This window comes from Pelobates fuscus, chromosome 2 (genome assembly GCF_036172605.1).
Source record: "Pelobates fuscus isolate aPelFus1 chromosome 2, aPelFus1.pri, whole genome shotgun sequence".
In the NCBI taxonomy this organism is placed as follows: Eukaryota; Metazoa; Chordata; class Amphibia; order Anura; family Pelobatidae; genus Pelobates; species Pelobates fuscus.
In genome coordinates, this window is record NC_086318.1 from 424,886,440 (window position 1) to 424,909,738 (window position 23,299).

At 42.9% G+C, this 23,299-nt stretch overlaps 1 protein-coding gene across 1 annotated transcript in view; it reads right to left on the reverse strand.

Annotated features, from left to right (window-relative positions):
* Positions 1–11,693: 11,693 nt before the first annotated feature.
* APLF (aprataxin and PNKP like factor) overlaps positions 11,694–23,299 on the reverse strand; it is a 190,441-nt gene continuing 178,835 nt past the window's right edge. The window contains exon 11 of the mRNA XM_063441515.1: positions 11,694–12,240. Within this exon, the coding sequence (XP_063297585.1) occupies positions 12,053–12,240 (188 nt within the window). The 3' untranslated portion in view covers positions 11,694–12,052. The remainder of the gene's footprint in view (positions 12,241–23,299) is intronic.

Here is a 23,299-nt window from a genome sequence, read left to right on the forward strand (position 1 = left end):
GTGTTCCCCCAATTCCTTTTTGCCTTTACTATGTGGGTTTGGAATACAGACCAGATTCCTTTTGGGCTGAGCACCCCGCCCAGCCCCCCTAGCTTCAGAGGCCCCTTTGGAGTTGAGCACAGGAAGGAGGAAGTCAATATCAAAAATATCAATGGAGACTTACAATAAGCACTAACGTGCATCAAAGCAGAAACCACGATAGTGCACTAAATAAGGGCACAAATTTGCATTATATAGGCTAACACATATACTGATTGGTCCACATCATCTCCTCGACTCGAAAATTATTAATAATGGGTTCGCCTAGAGGACATGGTCACTTTAAGGGTTGGTATGATTCCACACTATTCAAATTATAAAAGGAAGCACCATTTCAGCAAGTAGCGTCCAAAAGACCCAGCGAGGGGAGCGTTACCAGCTTGTGCATCGGGTAGGTTTCCTACACAATCAACATGAACACCATGGAGATAATCTGCCCAGAGGAACAGGTCAAAAATATCATCAGTCTGGTATGTAAAAAACTGTCTATTGCAGCAAACTTTTAAAAAACCATCATCGGATTTGATCTTGGTGTGTATACAATGCTGGTTTATGAAACAACAAGGATGCAACTCTGGAAATAGGGAGGGTTACTAAAAAACATAAATGGAAAATAGTTAAAGATGAAAGAGTTTGCCAAAATAATGTCCACAGTTACAAAATGTTATAAACAATAAAAAGTAACATTCTGGTTAATAAGGTGACCACGCATTATAAACCTTACCAGAACCATCTATGTCATTTTTGTCATACCTCTTGAAGGTTATTTTATATTAATTATTAGATATTGTTGACTGGGAGACAGTATTTTGGTGCAACCTATAATTTCCAAAATTATTTCCAAAAGGTTATAAAGTATCCAGTGATTAAAGGCTATACAAGAAACATTTAATTTGCTACTATCTTAAATAAAACTATCAAAAGTTTAAGGGGACATACTAAACAGAATATTGGGATGATGGGATGATGGGATGATTGGCTGCAATACTCAGTAATTTCCATTAGGTGTCACTATACTTTCCACACACATACCTGGTAATAAGGCTGATGTAACAAAGAATGTTGGTAACTGCTGCTGCTGTGCTTGATACAAAGTTGCAAGTGTTAAACATATACAATTAAACCATTCACTTGCTGATATAAAACAGTTGCATAATGCAATTATAGTAAATTACAATAAAATAATAGAAAATGGATCAATACACATGCCAAGGAACATATTTAACCTGTTTGTGATGGAATCATGGGTATAATTCTTTTTTTATATGGGGATTATGGATGGTATATGATGGTTATGCTATATGATGTTTTGACCCATTTTTATTTATTTTTATGTAATTTATTTTAATTGCATTTTACGACTTTTTTTATTTCAGCAAGTGAATGGTTAAACATATGCAGTTTAGCAAGTGAATAGTTAAACATTTGCAACTATGTTTTGCAACTTTGTATCAAGCACAGCAACAGCAGTTATCAACATTCTTTGAGTTACATCAGCCTTATTACCAGGTATGTGTGTGGAAAGTATAGTGACACCTAATGAAAGTACTGAGCATTGCAGCCAATCATCCCATCATCCCAATATTCTGTTTAGTATGTCCCTAGTTTAAGTGAGATAAACACTACAAAACATTTATAACTTAATATCAATGTACCACTTGTAATATAAAATTGTGACACAAAATTTGGAAGGCGTAAAGGTTTGGGCAAGGCACTGTATACAGTGGCGTACACACAATCCATGAGCTCCCCGCCCCTCTCCCCTTCCCTCCCCTGATCTGTGGGCAGGGGTGGACTGAGAACCCTCAGGGCCCCCGGGCAAAATAAACCAAGGGCCCCCTTACAGGCCCCACCCATACTCCGCAGCAAGCGCCACCCATGTCCCGCCTCCATGCACCGCCTCCAGCCACACCCTACACACCCTACACAATCTTTAGACACAAGGAACAAAAGTGCAATAATCCCTTCGAGGCCCCAGTAGAGACTACAATTGAGGGCTAATGGGCCATGGAGGGAGGTCTTTCTAGCAGAGGCTATCTCAGTGTCCTTTAGAGAGTGTGTTAGAAAGAATCCCCTCCAGGCCCTATTAGAGACTACAATGGAGTCTAATAGGCTTGGAAGGGGGTCTTTCTAACAGAGGCCATCTCAGTGTCCCTGCTGGAAACAGTCGCCTCCAGGCCCCAGTAGAGACTACAATTGAGGGCTAATGGGCCATGGAGGGGGGGATCATTCTAGCAGAGGCTATCTCAGTGTCCTTTAGAGAGTGTTAGAAAGAATTTCCTCCAGGTCCCATTAGAGACTACAATGTAATCTAATGGGGCCTGGAGGGAGGTCTCTCCAACACTCTGGTTCCTATTCACAATATAGCAACACAACATAGCTCGCTGATACCTAGGCCAAGTTGGCTCCTCTTACCTTAATTACTGTTGCTGGGTGGCAGTCTGTGGGCTTGCTGGAAGGCTGTGGGCTTACTGGCTGCAGCTGGCAGGCTGTGGGCTTGCTGGCTACTGCCGGGAGGCTGTGGGCTTGCTGGCTGCGGCTGGCAGGCTGTTGGCTTGCTGGCTGTGGCTTTCTGGCTGGCAGGCTGTGGCTTGCTGGCTGTGGTTGGCAGGCTGTAAGCCTAACTGGTGGCCTGTGGGCTGGCTGGCTGGCAACTGACCAGCCTGTGGGCTGGCTGGCCGGGCTGTGGGCTGGCTGGCTGGCCTGTGGGGCACTTGTAGATTATTTAAAGAAATAATCCATGCACAATAACCACTACTGCTCTGCGTAGTCGTTATGGTGCCAGGAGGGCCGGGCCCCCCTTTCAGAGTAAGTATTCAAACCGTTTAAGAACAGTTTGACAACTTACCTGGGGTCTGCTGGTATATGAGGCTGTAGTAGGGTATAGGAGCAGTGGTGCAATGTGTAAGGGGTGCAGTGTGTGTGAAAGGTTCAGTGTGTGTGAGGGGGTGTAGTGTGTGAATGTGTAGGGTGTGTGGGGCAATGTGTGTATGAGGGGGCTGTGTATGTGTGTGGCAATGTTAGTATGGGGGGCTGTGTGTGTATGGGTGGGCAGTGTATGTGTGTGTGTGTGTAAATGTGTATGGTGTGTGTGGGTGTATGGGGGCAGTGTGTGAATGTGTATGGTGTGTGGGGGCAGTGTGTTTATGGGGCTAGAGTTCACTCTCACCACTGCGACCACCAGGAATCCCTGGTGGTCACAGTGTTGAGAGTGAACTCTAGCCTGTTGCTCCAGGGCTAGAGTTTACTCTCGCAAGAGCCGTAACGTTGCCGTGGTAACCGCGGCAACGATCTGTGCTCGCGCAAGAAGGACCCAGAGGAGCTGAAGGGTGAGCTCCCGGGTCCTCTCTTCCTCCCTCCCCTGCCCGCACGGTGCCTGCGGACAGGGGAGGGGGCAATTGCCCTCCTCTTACTCCCCCCTCCCCCTCTTCATACCCCCTTCTTACTCCCCCCTCTTCTTATTCCCCCCTCACTCTCTTCTTACCCCCCTTCTTACTCTCCCCTCCCCCTCTTCTTACCCCCCTCCCCCTCTTCTTACTCCCACCTCTTCTTACTCCTCCCTCTTCTTACTCCCCTCCCCCTCTTCTTACCCTCTACCCCCTCTTCTACTCCCCCCCTTTCCCCTTCTTCTTACCCCCTCTCCCCTCTTCTTACCCCCCCTCTTCTTACTCCCCCTTCCCCCCTCTTCTTACTCCCCCTTCCTCTTTTTACTCCCCCTTCCCTTCTTCTTACTCCCCCCTCCTCTCTTCTTACCCCCTCTCCCTCTCTCTTCTTACACCCCTCCCTTTCTCTTCTTACACCCCTCCCTTTCTCTTCTTACACCCCTCCCTTTCTCTTCTTACCCCCTCCCTTTCTCTTCTTACCCCCTCCCTTTCTCTTCTTACCCCCCTCCCTTTCTCTTCTTACCCCCTCCCTTTCTCTTCTTACCCCCTCCCTTTCTCTTCTTACCCCCCTCCCTTTCTCTTCTTACCCCCCCCCCTCTTTCTTCTTACCCACCTCCCTCTTTCTTCTTACCCACCTCCCTCTTTCTTCTTACCCCCTCCTTCTTCTTCTTACCCCCCAGCCCTCTCTGTTCCTACCCCCTCCCTCTTTGTTCTTACCCCCCTCCCTCTTTGTTCTTACCCCCCTCCCCTCTTTGTTCTTACCCCCCTCCCCTCTTTGTTCTTACCCCACCCCCTCTTTGTTCTTACCCCATCCCTCTTTGTTCTTACCCCCCTCCCTCCCTCCCTCTCTTTGTTCTTACCCCCTCCCTCTTTGTTCTTACCCCCTCTCTCTTTGTTCTTACCCCCCTCCCTCTTTGTTCTTACCCCCCTCCCTCCCTCTCTCTTTGTTCTTACCCCCTCCCTCTTTGATCTTACCACCCCCATCTTTGTTCTTACCACCCCCTCCCTCTTTGTTCTTACCACCCCCCTCCCTCTTTGTTCTAACCACCCCCTCCCTCTTTGTTCTTACCACCCCCTCCCTCTTTGTTCTTACCACCCCCCTCCCTCTTTGTTCTTGCCACCCCTCCCTCTTTGTTCTTACCACCCCCCCTCTGTGTTCTTACCCCCTCCCTCTTTGTTCTTACCACCCCCCTCCCTCTTTGTTCTTGCCACCCCTCCCTCTTTGTTCTTACCACCCCCCCTCTGTGTTCTTACCCCCTCCCTCTTTGTTCTTACCACCCCCCTCTGTGTTCTTACCCCCTCCCTCTTTGTTCTTACCACCCCCCCTCTGTGTTCTTACCCCCTCCCTCTTTGTTCTTACCACCCCCCTCCCTCTTTGTTCTTACCACCCCCTCTCTTTGTTCTTACCACCCCCCTCTTTGTTCTTACCACCCACCTCCCTCTTTGTTCTTACCAACCCATCCCTCTTTGTTCTTCCCCCCTCTTTGTTCTTACCACCCCCTCCCTCCCTCTTTGTTCTTACCCCCTCCCTCTTTGTTCTTACCACCCCCTCCCTCTTTGTTCTTACCACCCCCCTCCCTCTTTGTTCTTTCCCCCTCTTTGTTCTTACCACCCCCCTCCCTCTTTGTTCTTACCACCCCTCCCTCCCTCTTTGTTCTTACCACCCCTCCCTCCCTCTTTGTTCTTACCACCCCTCCCTCCCTCTTTGTTCTTACCCCCTCCCTCCCTCCCTCTTTGTTCTTCCCCCTCCCTCCCTCTTTGTTCTTACCACCCCTCCCTCCCTCTTTGTTCTTACCACCCCTCCCTCCCTCTTTGTTCTTACCCCCCTCCCTCCCTCTTTGTTCTTCCCCCCTCCCTCCCTCCTTGTTCTTACCACCCCTCCCTCCCTCTTTGTTCTTACCCCCCTCCCTCCCTCTTTGTTCTCCCCCCCCCCCCACCCTCATGGCCCCCCTCCAGCCGGGCTGAAGGGGTTAAACTCTTACCTTTCTCCAGTGCCGGGCTCCCTCTGCGCTAAGGGAACTCTCCTCCCTCTTCCGACGTCAGCTTTGGCCACGCACGCATTCAATCAGTCTATAGGAAAGCATTTCTCAATGCTTTCCTATGGACGTCAGCGTCTTCTTACTGTGATTTTCACAGTGAGAAGCGCGGAAGCACCTCTAGCGGCTCTCAATGAGACAGCCACTAGAGGCTGGATTAACCCTAGTGTAAACATAGCAGTTTCTTTGAAACTGCTATGTTTACAGTTGCAGGGTTAACCCTAGATGGACCTGGCACCCAGACCACTTCATTGAGCTGAAGTGGTCTGGGTGCCTATAGTGGTCCTTTAAGTTTATTAATGTGGGCTTGCAGTGTGGGTGCAAACACTACATCCCCATAATCAATGACTGGCATTAGCATTTGTTACACTGTTTCCTTACTGTAGGGTTTAGGCAGGATTTGTTTATGTACAGGACAAGTTTTGAAGAGATTTTTTCAGTGTGAAGGCCAAAGGATAGATTGGGGTCTAGCAACATACCTAGATATTTAAAAGAACAGACTGCTGTCAGTGTGCTATTTGAATTAGTTCTCATACACAGTTGTTGATTTTGTAGTTTACGTAATTTAGGTACAGTTCCAAAGATCATTGTAACAGTTTTGTCAGTGTTTAGGAAGAGCTCGTTATCCGCTATCCACTTTTCTACCTCTGTGAATTGGTTTTGGAGCATGGCCTCAAGCCGCGGTAGCTTAAGTTTACTAGTGTAGATCACAGTGTCATCTGCATACATGTGTCCAGTTGAGGAATTGCAGACGTTAGGCAGATCATTTATAAATAATGTGAATAGCAGGGGGCCTGAGTATGGAGCCTTGGGGAACACCACATGTGACTGGAAGAGGGAGGGAAGTGCTATCAGAAATGGCCACATATTGCAATCGGTCTAAAACATACGATCAAAACCATTTTAGCAGATGATCACCAATGCCTGAGTTTTTAAGTTTTTGCAAAAGAATGCCATGGTCTACTGTGTCAAAGGCCTTAGCAAAGTCAAGAAATATAGCTCCAGTTAAGTCTGCTTGTTCCATGCCAATTTGGATGTCATTGCAAACTTTTCAGAGGGCAGTCGAAGTTGAGTAATTTGGACGAAAGCCTGCTTGATCAGGGGTCAGAAAATGTGATTGTTGATAATATTCACATAGTTGCGTGTGGATGCATTTTTCCAAGATTTTTTACAATACTGGGAGCAATGATATTGGGTGATAGTTAGACTACAAAAGTGGTGACAATACTTTGGTATCTTCCAAAGTTGGGTATCTATACGGACACCAGTGATTCATTGAGAAGAGTAGTGACAGGTTTAGCAATTGTTGGCGCACTGAGCTTCAGTGACATTGCTGGAATTTGATCTGGTCCACACTGGTTTTTCATTTTTAAATTATTAAGATGTTTATTAACGACACTAACAGGCGGTCAGGATTACTACTTGATCCAGCATGCAGAACTGTATCACACCTAAGATTAAAGGTAACGTCTTACTGGGCCATAGAATGGCGGGACTTAACGTACCAGAGAATAGTCAGAATACTTGCCGAGGTCGGGAACACAGATGAGACATGATGAGGGATACCAGAATACAGGGAAGTCAAAAGGAAGCCAAAGTCAATAACGAGAAATAAATGCTCAGGAACACACTCTCGGACAACCACTAAGGGAACCACGACAGGGCAATGAGGGAAGGCAAGAAATGAGTCCTTTAATTCCGATTGGCCGTACCCAGCCTATGACCCCAGAATGTGCGTGCACGTCCTTTGCGTCAATACCGTGGGCGGACGTGGGGCTACAAATTGGTATGGATCCGCAGCAGCAGACATCTTTCAGTACGCTCAGACACACCAGCACAGGGCCGCCGACCAGCATCTCCACCAATGCAAGGAAGATAGTCATCCTCACGGACACCACAAGGTGAGGACGGACATGTGACATTACCCCACAGCTGAAGACCACCCACCGGGCGGGCAGGACCAGGTTTGAGGGGAAACTTGGTGTGGAAATGACGAATCTTGCGACCAGCATGAATATCGGAAGCCGGAACCCAAGAATGTTCGGCAGGTCCATACTCCCTCCAGTCAACCAAATATTGTAAGGAACCGCGAGAAAACCTGGAATCGATTATGGAAGAGACTTCATACTCTTCCTGTCCAGAAACAACCAACAAGGGAGGGGGAACACTTTGGACAGTATATTTATTGCAAACGAGTGGTTTAAGCAAAGAAACATGAACCGTATTAGGAATATGCAAGTAGGCAGGAAGAGCCAGAGAATATGAAACAGGAATAATTCTACGAAGGATATGAAAAGGACCAAGGAATCTGGGAGCAAACTTCATGGCCAGGAACTTTCAGTTTGACGTTGCGTGATGATAACACCATCTCACCTACCTGGTAAACAGGGTTGGCACCCCGCCGTTTATCAGCATAAAATTTGAAACGATCAGCCGCAGTTTTGAGAGCGGAGTGAACTTTGGTCCAAATATCACGAATAGAAGAGGTGTCAGAAAAAACAGCTGGAAGAACACTAGGATGATGACCGTTATTAACAAAGAATGGACTATATCCAGAAGAGTCATGGTTAGTATTGTTCCTAGCAAACTCGGCCCAGTGTAGTAATTCGGACCAATTATCTTGTGTCAGTATGTGTCTCTCTCTCTTTGTCAGTATGTGTGTGTGTGTGTCTCTCCCTGTCAATATGTGTGTGTGTGTGTCTCTCTCCATCAGTGTGTGTGTGTGTGTCAGTGTGTGCCTTCTTATGTCTGTTTAGGTACCTACACCCCTCTGATCACGAGAGATGTGTTTTTACTCACCTTCTTTCCAACTCCATGCCAGTTTTACGCGGCTTGTCCGGCCTTCACAGGTGAGATAATCAATCTTTAAGATCTCCGATAAATCAATGCTTTCCTATAGGAAAGCATTTGGAGGATAGTGCGCATGTTTTCTATATGTAACATTCAGCAGCTCCATGCAGATCGTAGAGATGCTGAACAAAGGTGCGGCACACTGTGCAGCACTGACAGAGGACCCTAGTGGCGTCTGAGTGACTTTCACTAGAGGTGTTACTAGGCAGCAATGTAAACACTGACTTTTCCCAGAAAAGGCAGTGTTTACATTGAAAATGCTATGTGCACCAGAACAACTCTATTAAGCTGTAGTGGTTCTGGTGACTTTAGTGTCCCTTTAAGAATTGTATATGTCTTGTAAATTAAACTTCACTTGTTTTAAAAAATCTGGCTCCTAACTTTTTTAGCTGGCTCCTAGATTCCAAACAAATTTGTCAAGCCCTGTATTAAATAAATACATTTATCCAAATTAGAGATTCATTTTCTGTAGAAGTCAGGGTGGCGTTTGTAGCCTTTTGCCACCTTAATCTCAACTTGTCACACAGCACGATCAAACTATACCTGACTGGCATCCAACATCATTTGCTAACCACATATGTCAATCACAAACCTTTTTTGTCTTAATAACCCATTAAAACATACTAAAAAAGCATACAAAGGCTAGACTGCCCATATGCACTTAAACCTATTGATGGACCTAAATTCCTGGCACAATCCGATTTGCTTGACACATGCCGTTTTGAGAATACCAATTCTATTTTAAAAATAGCTACCGTATATACTCGAGTATAAGCCGAGTTTTTCAGCCCATTTTTTGGGCTGAAAAACCCCAACTCGGCTTATACTCGAGTCAATAGTCTGTATTATGGCAATTTGCATTGCCATAATACAGACCGGGGGAGAGGGGGGCTGGCAGAGCTGTAACTTACCTTTTCTGCAGCTCCTGTCAGCTCTCTCCTCCTCCGCGCCGTCCGGTCAGCACCTCGGTCAGCTCCCAGTGTAAATCTCGCGAGAGCCGCGGCTCTCGCGAGACTTACAGTGTGAGCTGACAGATGGAGCTGCACGGACGGCGCGGAGGAGGAGAGAGCTGACAGGAGCTGCAGGAAAGGTAAGTTACAGCTCTGCCAGCCCCCCTCTCCCCCCACTGAACTGCCACTGGACCACCAGGGAAGGAGAGCCCCCCTCCCTGCCATATATCAAGCAGGGAGGGGGGACGAAAAAAAAAATATATAAATAAAATAAGAAATAACAATAAAAAAATAATAATAATAATTTTTTTTTAATAATAACAAAAAAAGGGGTATAAGGACCACTATGGGAGGGGGGGGGGGGTATAAGGACCACTATGGGAGGGAGGGGGTGGGTTAAGGACCACTATGGGAGGGAGGGGGGTATAAGGGCCGCTATGGGAGGGAGGGGGGGGATAAGGACCACTATGGGAGGGAGGGGGGGATAAGGACCACTATGGGAGGGAGGGGGGTATAAGGACCGCTATGGGAGGGGGGGGGGATAAGGACCACTATGGGAGGGAGGGGGGGGATAAGGACCACTATGGGAGGGAGGGGGGGGATAAGGACCACTATGGGAGGGAGGGGGGTATAAGGACCACTATGGGAGGGAGGGGGGTATAAGGACCACTATGGGAGGGAGGGGGGATAAGGACCACTATGGGAGGGAGGGGGGGGATAAGGACCACTATTGGAGGGAGGGGGGTATAAGGACCACTATGGGAGGGAGGGGGGGTATAAGGACCACTATGGGAGGGGGTGGGATAAGGACCACTATGGGAGGGAGGGGGGGTATAAGGACCACTATGGGAGGGAGGGGGGGGTATATGGACCACTATGGGAGGGATGGGGGGGGACAAGGAACACTATGGGAGGGAGAAGGGGGATAAGGACCACTATGAGAGGGAGGGGGTGGGATAAGGACCACTATGGGAGGGGAGGGGGAAGTAAGGACCACTAGGGGAGGGGAGGGTAAGGACCACTAGGGGAGGGGTGAGTCAGGACCACTGGGGGGGGGAGTGAAGGAACACGGGGGTGGGGAGGTAAGGACCACTGAGGGAGGAGGAGGGGAAGTCAGGACATATGGGGGGGGGAGGGGCGGCAACATTTTTTTTGCCTACGGCGGCAAATATCCTTGCACCGGCCCTGCACACACTGCATTCATACACACACACACTGCATTCATGCACACACACATTGCACTCATACACACACGCACTGCACTCATACACACACGCTGCACTCATACACACACACACGCACACACTGCATTCATTATACACACACTGTAAATAAATATTCAATTAATATATTTTTTTTAGGATCTAATTTTATTTAGAAATTTACCAGTAGCTGCTGCATTTCCCACCCTAGTCTTATACTCGAGTCAATAAGTTTTCCCAGTTTTTTGGGATAAAATTAGGGGCCTCGGCTTATATTCGGGTCGGCTTATACTCAAGTATATACGGTATATACATAGCAGCTTACTATATTTTTCTTCTCCGGACTGAATTTAGCATAGAAAAGTCCTCTGACTCTGCTCTATGTATAAAAAGACCTTCGCACAATAAAAATCAACCAGACTGGCTCCACCAACAGACATCCCACTACACCCTACTCGCAGTAAATGGTAATGGTGCCCCATTAAGGTCTTAGATCATTATTGCCTTACACCTGCAGGGTATTCTAGATACCCCTCTTTTGATTCTTCATGGGAAAACCCTTGAATCCTTTAAGTTAAATTTTATATGCAAGTACCCTCTTGGTTAAACTAGATTTGGACCCATCTTCCTTTTAAGGACACTGACACACACGAGTTTCCTTTTGTACAGGCATTTCTATAATTAATTGTCTTTATACCCCTCAAATGTACTGTGAATAGTTTTATAAATGCTTATTATTTAGAAGAAAATAAATATGTAATAAAATAATTACGTGATACAAATTGGGCCAATCTAGGAGTTTTTTCTTAGACAGCTAAAAACTGCCTAATTTCCCAGATATTATCCATTTCAAAGAAAACGAAATAATATTAGACTATAACTTTTCAAGTAGAAGAGGCAGTTGGGTAAAAGGTCAACACTGCTTACATTTGAGTTACTACATGCAGATTTTCCCACAGCAAAATACTAATTATGTAATGAACTGTGGGAAGACGTGCTCTGCTCAACCAAACACATATGTAACAGAAGGGAACGGAAAAATTTAAGCATGTAGCTCTGGATAATAAATAGTTTCAGAGGGTGAATATCTCATTCTGGTTTGTATCTGTTCATTATCTTGTTCATATGCCATTTCTTCACAACATTAACCAGATTCAATCCTAGCTTTCAGACATAGGCAAGATTGTCAACGTGTATGTCTGGATTGTGCCAATAATGTTCAAGAAGAAACCATTAAAAATAAAATAACATTTATTCACATGCCAAATAAAAGCAGTCACCAGCGTTCCTTAAAAATGAGAAACCGGTATAAAGTTTACATTCAGATACAAATATATGCTTGGAAATTTGAAATGTTTCATCACGGAAAATTTTAACAAGAGAACTTTTCCCTAATAAAATAAAATATATAGGAATCAAAAACTAGAATATATAAAATACTATGTTTAGAAATATATCAAAATAGACATTGACATTAATATATCTTTGTGGAGTTTTGTAAAGGTGGAAAGCGGTAGGTATTTTATTATAGCACTTATATCATGTGTTTAAAAGACTTAGAAAACAAACAAAACAGATGCCGGTAAGGTTTATTAAGGTTTCCCTTTTACAAATTTCTTGGCCTCCTTTAAAAGCAAATTCACATCCTCGCTTCCCTTGTCTTCTGAATCAGGCACCCAATCAGAATCTTCATCAGTATTGTCAAAATCCTCTTCCTCATCGTCTATGAAGCTGTCTTCCAAGTCATATTCATTATCGCTATCATCCAGAGCTCTTTCCCCTTAAAATGACAGGATAAAAATAATTAAAGCGGTTACAATTAAAACGTTTTAAGAATATTAAACTCAAAAGCCCAAAGAAAGTTACTCTTGGTAGTTACATAGCACCAACACATTTTGCTACGCTTTACGATATAAAAGTGATATTTTGAAGAAGTTCCTGCTCAAACATGCTTAAGAGGAGTTGAGTTATGTGGTCTGACCAGGATTCAACCCCAAGTTTCACAGTTCTAAGACAGTTTGTGGGTTTAACCACCACAAACAGAGATTGTGCACTCAACTTATGGCAAATTAGCAGAATAAATTATCAGTGACCAAGCACTACCCATCTGAAACATGTTTTGGCAGTAATGACCCCCTATAGAGTGTCTATGTACTGGAGAAGCAGTACATAAGCAGTAGACTGGTTACCCAGCAAAACAACGGTGGTTTGCTTTTTCAACTGGTTTGATTACAGCGGAATACAAGGGCAGTGAATATACATAGTAGTCTAGAGGCTACCACATGCCAGCATACAAATGGACCCAGTCTCCACTCCTTCAAAAAAATCATTAAAAAACCCCTTCTTCATAAAAGCGTATCAATTAAACTGTTAATAGCTCCCAACTGATTCCTCTTCTGCAACTGTCACTAGTCTAATACTATCCTTACCTTTTTGTATCATTTTACCCCACTCCAACAACCCCTCTGTTCCTGTGTGCCCAACATGTCTGGTTACAACTAAATGTCTGTTCGTCCACCCATTGTAAAGCGCTGCGGAATTTGAAGGCGCTATATAAATAACAATTTCAAATCCATGATGTGTAAGGTCAAAGAGTAACCATGCTTATTGGCCTAGCTGCATGAAGCCCCCCGTTCCATTTTTAAATGCATAAATCCCTTTTGGTAAAGGGTCTCCAATCTACTGGAGGGAGGAATTAGCAACATGATTTTAGTGCCGGCTTAAAGAATGTTGCACGGAGATATGGTAGATTTTTCAGCATTTTTTTTTATTGGATTTATCTAAACCCAGGGATTTATTATTAATGCCAAGGTTTAAGAGTAAGTATATAATTTTTCATTTATTTTTAGCACCTGTTAATTTTTACCAGCAGTAAGCATGGTTAATGGATGAGAAATTGTAATTAATATCAATAAATAGCCGAGTTAATACACAAAATTATCCATTCTAAAATACATTCACACAGTTTCCAGAGCTTCTTTTCTATACGAGTATTACAATCTTCCGTCCCAGGACTCCTCTCTAGAAATTTAAAGTGGTCGTTTGGCGGTCTGGCACTCGAAGGTTAACCAACTGCTGTATGCACTGGTTCACGCAAGTCTTTCAAAAAGGCGGTCAGCTCAGGACGCCATTCTCCCGCTCTCCTCACTCAGCGCGCGCCCACACCCCACCCCTTCCGGCGTCCCACCTCATCACGCCCCTTGCTAATTCAGGTTTTGAGTTCAGGTTTAAAGTTTTTTTTAAAGGACACACTGCCTTAATGTTTATAGATCACATGGGACCCCAAGACTTGGTGCTACACTATTGACCCGCAAGATCTCCAGACATTACACCCTGGGACTTTTTTATTGTGTGATACGTCAAAGAACGTGTTTTTGTGCAACCATCAGCGACTAATCTTGATGACCTCAAAAAAACAGAATAACTGCAATGTGACTTCATTGAAAGAAGTCACTTTGAGAGCCGTTTGGGACGAATCGAACTATTGTCTTGATGTTGACCGTACAGCAGCTGGAGGGCATATGGGGCATTTATAAAATGGTTAGGAAACCTTGATAACTCATTCAACCATTTGTAACATTTGGTGTAATCACATGTTGCCATTGTGAAACATATTGCTTTGAATGTGGGTCCATAATTTTCAAACACCCTGTATTATAGCTAGCAATGCATAATGTACTAATTAAATGAACGAATCCCTCCGTGGCATCATATTTGCAAATAGAACATGCAAGTCACGCTCTATAACAGGAAATTAATTTCAATAAAGCAGCTGGGCCAATGATGTCACCGAGGGAGTTTAAACCAACTTTCTCTTTATTCTACATCTGCTGCGTTTTCACTTAGCAAAGTGTATAGATTTCCTTTACTTGGCACAGAATAATAACTTAATGTTTTACGCATCTTAAAGTAACAGAAAGATAAATGCCCCCAACATTAGTTTTTAGGACTATAGATGGCAGAGTTTAAGAAGATGCACTTCACCATGAATTACACATTAACTTATATTAAATTAGCCGATTTAATTTTTAGGCAACAAAATCAATAATTAAATTACATTAATCTATAAAGGAGGATTAATACTTTAATAAATCAAGATTGGATGCAAATATTGGCTCCTTTGAGGTTTATGATTTGTTCTGCTTGTATCACAATGCGGAGGCATCACTGCATGACCTTATGTATATTGCATTGTTCATTTTTATTGCTCCAAATTATATTATCGAAAGCTATGCACCTATACACATGGGACATAACAGGCAAGAACCTTGTAACTAAGTCAATACACGTTCGGCTCACACTTGGATTTTATTCTACGTGTGAAGTGAAGTACACAAAATGCATGTTTATTTATTTCCGATGTAACATTGCCAATTTACATTAAAATAAACGCATGGAAACATGATTAACATGTTTAGGTCTACAGCAGTCTCTGTTATCATGACATCTATAAAGAGTGCAACATTCCTTCTTAAAAGAATTGAGCAAGGCACTGAGAAGCTGAACCAAGCACAAGCTCAGCATCTCTTCGTAGACGTCCATTGGTTTAACGCATCTTTTTTTGGTCTACACACTGTCGTGAAATTGCAGGTTTTCAAAATGTAAAGGCAGAAAAAATTTAAATGTCAGACTCTTTTCGATTTTTTTATGTGAACTTTCAAAAAATAAATATTCAGAAATAAAAACGAAATTGTTAATTGTTAGGAACATTTTCAACAACAAGACAACTACAGCATCCTGACTGTACAAGACTCCATATTTATTACAGTTAGCAAATCTCTATTATCAATTGTATCTCTCCTTTGGAAAAAGTTCCTTCAAATTGTGAAGTGGTTTTCTGTGTACAGGTCTGTTTAGGTAATTTCGCAGGATTTCCATGGGTGTGTGGTCTGCAATTCCAAGAGTTTAGGTCATTGTCATGATGGAATGTGAAATTTCTCTTCATCTTTTTGACAGAGGAAAGGTTTTGTGACAAAATATCTTGAGCTATTCATTATCCTATCTATCTTGATGAGAGCTCTCGACTCAGCTGAAGGGAAGCAGCCCCAAATCATGATGTCCATAAGAGGTTTATTGATTTTGTGACCAACATTTCTTGAACAATTTAGGCTTAAACATTCAACATTTATCTTGCTATGCCATAACCTGTTTTACCACATGGTTAGAAGTGACCAAATTAACCTTTTGGCATTGGTTTGGATGCCTCCCTCTCTCATAGCCCAGAAATGGGCAGAAGAGATGGTGGTCATCTGCAAGGAATGACTGGCAACGACCAGAAATTCATGCAGCTTATGCAGTATTGCCGTTAGTCTCTTGGTAGCCTCCCTGATACGTTTTCTCCTCATTCTTATCGTTGCAATGTTTCAGTGGTGCCACATTTTCTCCTTTTATGGTGTTTTTTTTTTTTTTTTATTGAAAAGGTTTTTATTTTTAGCAGTAATAATCATTGTAAAACAATGAAAAATATGGAATTAAGAATAATCAAACAAACAAAATGAACGGTGGGTGGGAGGGGGGAGGGAAATATCTATCCATTATAACATTGATAACGTATGCTTTATGAAAAACACTACATAGTGTCAAATAAGGTGTGAAAGCACTCCACCTGCACCGGCGATAAATATATATTTATATGTATATATAATTAGGTATTTTTCCCGTTCCAATTTCTTACAAACAATAAGGACAATATTACCCTTCTAAACAAAGGTGTTGGTTTAAAGGAACCATGTCTATTTTTGCGGTGGCCCCATCTCTAACCCATTAATTAAGATTATAAGCACCTTCTTCTTGAACAGTGTTCAATGTTTGTTAAATGGAGCCATATGAAGGCTCTTGAACACGTGAGTATGCAATGGCACATTTTCTGTCACAAATCTGTCAGTGTACTGTGCAATCTGCGCAATTTTTTTACTTTTCATATGAAATCTTTGCCTCTTTACACTGCATATCGCACAATATTCGTATATTGTCAAGCTTGAATGTGTCTTTTTTTGGGGTGATAGTTTAGCTTGGATGTAACTACCTTGACTATTGAACAAAAAGATCCACCCAGGTTAGGTTTAATATTTGTATCTATTGTATCTATAAAGGTTCCAGTTGCCAGTCTGGTGCTGGTGTGGGAGTGAGAGACAAGTGGCCCCCTTTCTGTTTTAAAGGAGGGGGTGTGAGAAAGGGGTAGACTGGTGTCATGCTGTGAAACCATAACTTACAGAGAGACATGCCAGAGCACTAAAGGAGTCCTGCATTTTATGCCTGTCTATAAATCAGTGGGCGCTGTCCTCCAGATTGTCTGAAACTGCCGAGCCCATATATTAGGTAGAAGTGCCTGGTGAAATGCACTCTGCGTTTTTAACCTTTCTAGGCGAAAGGGAACATGCCTTCCACGCAGAACTCATAGTGTTCCTTACTAGCCTTTTCACCCCAGACAAATGTGGAGCATTATAGAAAAATTTTCAAAAAGTGTGCACATTGTGGGCACATAGTAAGGAATTCTTATAAGTGATGGCACACATTGAGTTTTATAATAGGGTGACCCAGCCACTGGCAACAGTTTATAACCCGCACACATGTCTGTAGCAAGCTGTAAAACTTTAAGAGATTGTAGCAATCTGTTGAATACAGCTTAATTTGCGTACAGGCAAGAGTTGTGATCTCATAGTGGGTGAGGCGTACGGATGTGTATGTATACCCTTGTATTCTTCAGCAAGTTTCTACTTTTCAAAGCTCTACACATGTGTTCTTAAAGATCCTTTTGCTGTAAGTCTTTGTGTAAATGTAGGTAATATAACACATAGTCTGGTGACAGAGTCCCCATTGCCTGCCTCCCTTTTGTTTTGTTTTTTAATTCTTTATTTTTTATTGTGCATGGGTTTACAGCAGTGCCTGTAGAGCCACAACAGCTTCCACAAGCGCACTTTTATGGTGGTTTTGACAATGCTACATGGTACATCGAGTGCCCAACCAGTTTCTTTTATAGCCATACTCTAATTCGTACTGTTCAATAATTGCGTATTGGCAATGCTTTGAGGTGCACATTTTTACCATTTGGATGCAACCACAAACATTCAAGCAAATCTTACAGCAGCAGTAAACTTTAATTAGAGTTTAATCAGAATCACTGTCCCTAATGGCAGGTTTATGATATTTACCTACTGTCCTTATTTAGAATGTGACAGCGTAACTCTGAACACAGCTGGAGTGCCCATTATGATATGTTGTGCAGACATGCAATCAATGTGTTGTAGGTTTTATTTTTTATTTAAAAAGCTCCTAATAATTAACTATTTGTTTTTACTATGGATATGTGTTTGTTGGAAGATCAGATTACAGATGGAAAAGTCTGACATTTACATAGTTATAATTTCTGACTTTAAAATTTCAAAAACCTGCAATTTCATATGGATGTGCAAATATATCTACTTATGACATTTTTTTTTACCCAGAAAAAGGATGACTTCTATTTGTAATGTTTTTACCTTTATATTTGGGTTTTACATAATACCAAGTTATATGAACTTCTATCTTTAACCAGTATATATTTTTTGATATTAATTCCTACTAAATTAAAATAATGAAGAGACATGAACAATAATAACATTAAAAGTCATTCAAGTGATCTGTTAAGCAAAGCAAACTGTTTATTTTAAATTCACAAACCTCATGGTAATTAAAAGAATGCTATATTGACTTTTCACACTACTTAGTAGATATATCCCCAAAGAAAACATGCATATACCCTTATGCAAGTTCTCTTTGGTGGTATACGAAAAACCAGCATGTGAAAGCAACAGAGCTGTTGTCTCCAGACTGTACAAGAACGTTCTTCTTTGACTAGTCCGGGGCCTCTCACTGAGAAGCCTCTGTGCTAGAGCAGCCCACACAGAGTAGCAGATTTCCAATGCTTCTCAATGAGTTGTACTAAACTAGTCTTAAACCCAGAGCGTCTGCCACTTCCATTAGCTTTGTGGAGCGAGAGAAAGAAAATGTCCCTGGTTGACTGACTAACAGTGACTATGTCTTATAAGTTTTATCGAAACCAGCACTTTTATAAAACTGTCAAAAAATTGACAGACCCCAGACACATAAATCACTTCAGCTGAAGTATTTTTTTTTTTTACTTTTTTTATATTCTTAATTTTTGCAGTGCATAGTTTAACAAGCATGTTTGCAGAGACATTTCACAAGATAATATACGATAGGGGAAATAACATTGTCATATGAGAAAGAATAGTAGAAGAGTAGAAGAGTAGAAGTGCACTTTTTATATTAATAATAGATTCTAACACAATGCTCACACATGTCTAGTAATATATAGACATGGTGAAGCATACTGGAGGTTAGAGACATGGTGAATAGTAAATAGGTAGAGGAAAACATATGGAAACACAGGTCTTCACATACTGTATCCACTGGGACCACACCCCATGCACCAATCAAAGCATATGTAAGAGGTAAGGAATAAGTGTAACGGATCACCTGGCACCCCGACTGGGTACCTCCGTTGAAGGATGCTCCTAGCGCTTCCTGAGGACTCCAAGCACTGCAGCAGACACCATAACCACCGTAGACTCCTCCAGAGAGCAAGGCAGGAACAAGCTCTTACAAGAGCTTAGTAGTGATTTAGCAAGGGAGTATGACAAGCATAGCAATCCCTTGTAGCAGATTCCCCCAATAAGAGACGGAACTCCAACTTGAGAGTGAAGTAGAACTGAAGCTTTTAATCAAACACTCTGCTTTTATGCACATTCTACAAACATAGTACTGCCCACGGGGTTTTGCAGAACAACCAATCAATACGTACAATACACTCAGACACTCCCACACAAAATCCCCCCCTCTGCCTGTGATATAATTACTGAACACAATGGTCTAATGTAATTGTCACAGGCAGGAAAATACACAGTTTTACACAATATTCATAACTCTAAAAGTATACATCACATCACATAAAACTTACATTTTCAGAATCAGTATACTCCAAATACAAACATACATCAAAATCATACAAATTGGTCCAGTGGGTCAAAAGTTAGTTGGAAATCCCTTTGTGACCGCCTGCAAGCATGGCTTGGGTGTGGTAAGCCAATTACCTCCAGCATACAGAAAATAGCTCTATTCACAACAGTAAAAACACAAAAATACATAATTCCTATTATACTTAACAGAACCCCCACATTCACCTTGGATAGCTTGGATCTAAGCGCTCCCTATATCCGAACAGCGCTCAGATACCACAAACACAATCAAATCGCCATGGGGTTAAACCATAGCAACAAGTTTCAACTCGTCTGGCAGTGTCCCTGGGAAAACGCCCTACTTGAGAACAATAGACAGGAAATGGGGGAGGGGCACACCTTCTCATGTATTCAAAGGGGCAGAAAAAGTGTTTCCAAATCCAATAAGCCCAAATAATGTCTTTAAAGGGCAATACATCCCAGGGGCCATAGTCACATGGCAGGAGGCTGGCAATCAGTCTTCTTCAATGCCCAGTGGCGAGGTCGGTTTCGCCACAATAAGGGACACAAAAAGAAAGACCAAAAAGAAAGATAAAAAGAAGCATACTGTGCAGATGATGAGCATGGATCTCCACTTAGCCGATCCCTGTTAGTGGCAGGAGTAGGGTGCAGTTCGAAGAATTCAGCTTTTTGTGTATAGTGTAGTGCCAGGGCAGGGATCCTCTCCAGCACCAGGCCAGGCAGGGAGCCAGTATCGGATAACCACAGATTAGGGAGCTAGAGAGTACCAAGCCTTTCCCTTTGCTGGGAGATGCAGAAGATCCGGATAGTAAACGCCTGTAACAGTGCTTACCACCCGGATATCCTGCGTCTTTAGCTTGCGTGGACGATGACTGAGGACATTACATAGAAACATAGAAACATAGAATGTGACGGCAGATAAGAACCATTCGGCCCATCTAGTCTGCCCAGTTTTCTAAATACTTTCATTAGTCCCTGGCATTATCTTATAGTTAGGATAGCCTTATGCCTATCCCACACATGCATCCCACGCATGCTTAAACTCCTTTACTGTGTTAACCTCTACCACTTCAGCTGGAAGGCTATTCCATGCATCCACTACCCTCTCAGTAAAGTAATACTTCCTGATATTATTTTTAAACCTTTGTCCCTCTAATTTAAGACTATGTCCTCTTGTTGTGGTAGTTTTTCTTCTTTTAAATATAGTCTCCTCCTTTACTGTGTTGATTCCCTTTATGTATTTAAATGTTTCTATCATATCCCCCCTGTCTCGTCTTTCCACCAAGCTATACATGTTAAGATCCTTTAACCTTTCCTGGTAAGTTTTATCCTGCAATCCATGAACCAGTTTAGTAGCCCTTCTTTGAACGCTCTCTAAGGTATCAATATCCTTCTGAAGATATGGTCTCCAGTACTGTGTACAGTACTCCAAGTGAGGTCTCACCAGTGTTCTGTACAATGGCATGAGCACTTCCCTCTTTCTACTGCTAATACCTCTCCCTATACAACCAAGCATTCTGCTAGCATTTCCTGCTGCTCTATTACATTGTCTGCCTACCTTTAAGTCCTCAGAAATAATCACCCCTAAATCCCTTTCCTCAGATGTTGAGGTTAGGACTCTATCAAATATTCTGTACTCTGCCCTTGGGTTTTTACGTCCAAGATGCATTATCTTGCACTTATCCACATTAAATGTCAGTTGCCACAACTCTGACCATTTTTCTAGTTTACCTAAATCATTTGCCATTTGGCTTATCCCTCCTGGAACATCAACCCTGTTACATATCTTAGTATCATCCGCAAAAAGACACACCTTACCATCAAGACCTTCTGCAATATCACTAATAAAAATATTAAAGAGATTGGGTCCAAGTACAGATCCCTGAGGTACCCCACTGGTGACAAGCCCAAGCTTCGAATATACTCCATTGACTACAACCCTCTGTTGCCTGTCACTCAGCCAGGGGCCTTACCCATTCAACAATATTGGAATCCAAACTCAAAGATTGCAGTTTATTGATAAGCCTTCTATGTGCAACAGTGTCAAAAGCCTTACTGAAATCTAGGTAAGCAATGTCTACTGCACCACCCTGATCTATAATTTTAGTTACCCAATCAAAAAAAAAATCAATAAGATTAGTTTGGCATGATCTCCCTGAAGTAAACCCATGTTGTCTCTGATCTTGAAATCCATGTGTTTTTAGATGTTCAACAATCAGCCCAGGATGGCAGTTGGTAGCTTGAGGGAGAGAATGCACAGTAGCTATGCCCCAAGGGGATCCCCTCTTCTTCGGCTCTGTGTGACTCTGGATGACCTTCAAAGGCTGAGGCAGTGATGCAGTCTTTGAGCTTTCAGCCAAAAATGATTGAAGATGTCATGGAAGCGCGATAATATATAATCAACAGAGCAGCTGTTAGATAGCTGCGATGGGCCCATGCTCCATGGGCCCTGCTTGTCAGTGAGTGGGGTAGATGACATCTTGGGCAACCAGGCAAGCTGAATCATGTCCCGTGGGCACAAGAGTAGTGCGGTAGAGACCGCTGAGGACAGTCCAGTGGAGGACCGGGATAACCCCCACCGGTCCCAAAGAAGGGGGAGATGGGTTTAGGAGCACAGTGGTTACTGCTTTAAGATTCAAGAGGCAGGGAGATCGGCCGCCTCTCCCCAGGCCAGTCTTTAGTAGGCCGCAACAGAACTTCTTGAACTCCCAGTGGAGTATCTGCGTGGACGTTGGAGTGACCTCTATCCACAGAGTACACAGTAGAAGCAGGATGTACCCCTGGTCAGGATTAGCACCTCAAAATCTGCTAGGTATTCATGAGCTCGTGCTCTGAAAGTCTGATCAGTCTGAGAGCCAGGCCCCGCCCCCTTCAGCTGAAGTATTTTTGTTTCTGGTGTGTTCCTTAGAGTTTAAGTATTTCAATTCTTCCAACAAACTCAATTCATGCTTTCCAACTCTAGCTTAATAAAGTGGTTTTGTATAGATTGTCACAAACACACCCTACTTCATGAGTGTGCGTGACAGAGCTGTGGTGGTGAAAGGGTTAAAGTTCACTATTTGTCTGCACTAGACAGGAAATAATGATAAAATCCCACTTAACACCACCCACAATTAAGCATAATAATATAAATATTACTATTTGAACGCTGCCACCACCAAAACAATTTATAAATGGGGTGCCTTGGTCCCCCAGGTAAATCAACAATAAAACCCACAAAATACAACTTAGCCCAATATTTAAGGAATTGCAAAAATACTAATTAGTCTCTTCAGGTAACGTGATTCTTAACCAGACAAAGGCATAACTTAATAAAGGAATATTTATTATGAGCAAAAAATAGTCACAGTGCATACAAAAATATAGATGACAATCAAAATGATTGACACCAACAACAGATAAAAACAAAAGGGATAACATAACAGAAGTCCTAATCACTTACTCAATTTTTCAAAATAACACTTCTGATCCAGGGAGTCTCTGGTAAGAACAATGGTGACTTACTTAGAATTAGATTTTGGCCCCAGGCAGGTACAATGCACCCTTCAGGATCATTAGAGATATACCCTATAAATTACCACGACTCACCAGACATAGAGGCGCTTGGGCAGGATTACTGTACTTTGAATGGAGATGCCAGGCTGGGGGTCTGTGTATAAAACCCTGTACTTTTATCAATAAACATTACTTTTAATCCTTCATCAAGTCTAGGCTGATGTTTGGGTTAGAGCTACAATCCCTTTCGCCTTCTGGGAAATAGGGAGAAGCGCTCAGCGCAGATACACGATCAGAGTATAGGAGATATGCTACAAGTGTTCCTTAAAAAAATAGACCCCTTTTCCATGAAGTGTGTAGGGAGAA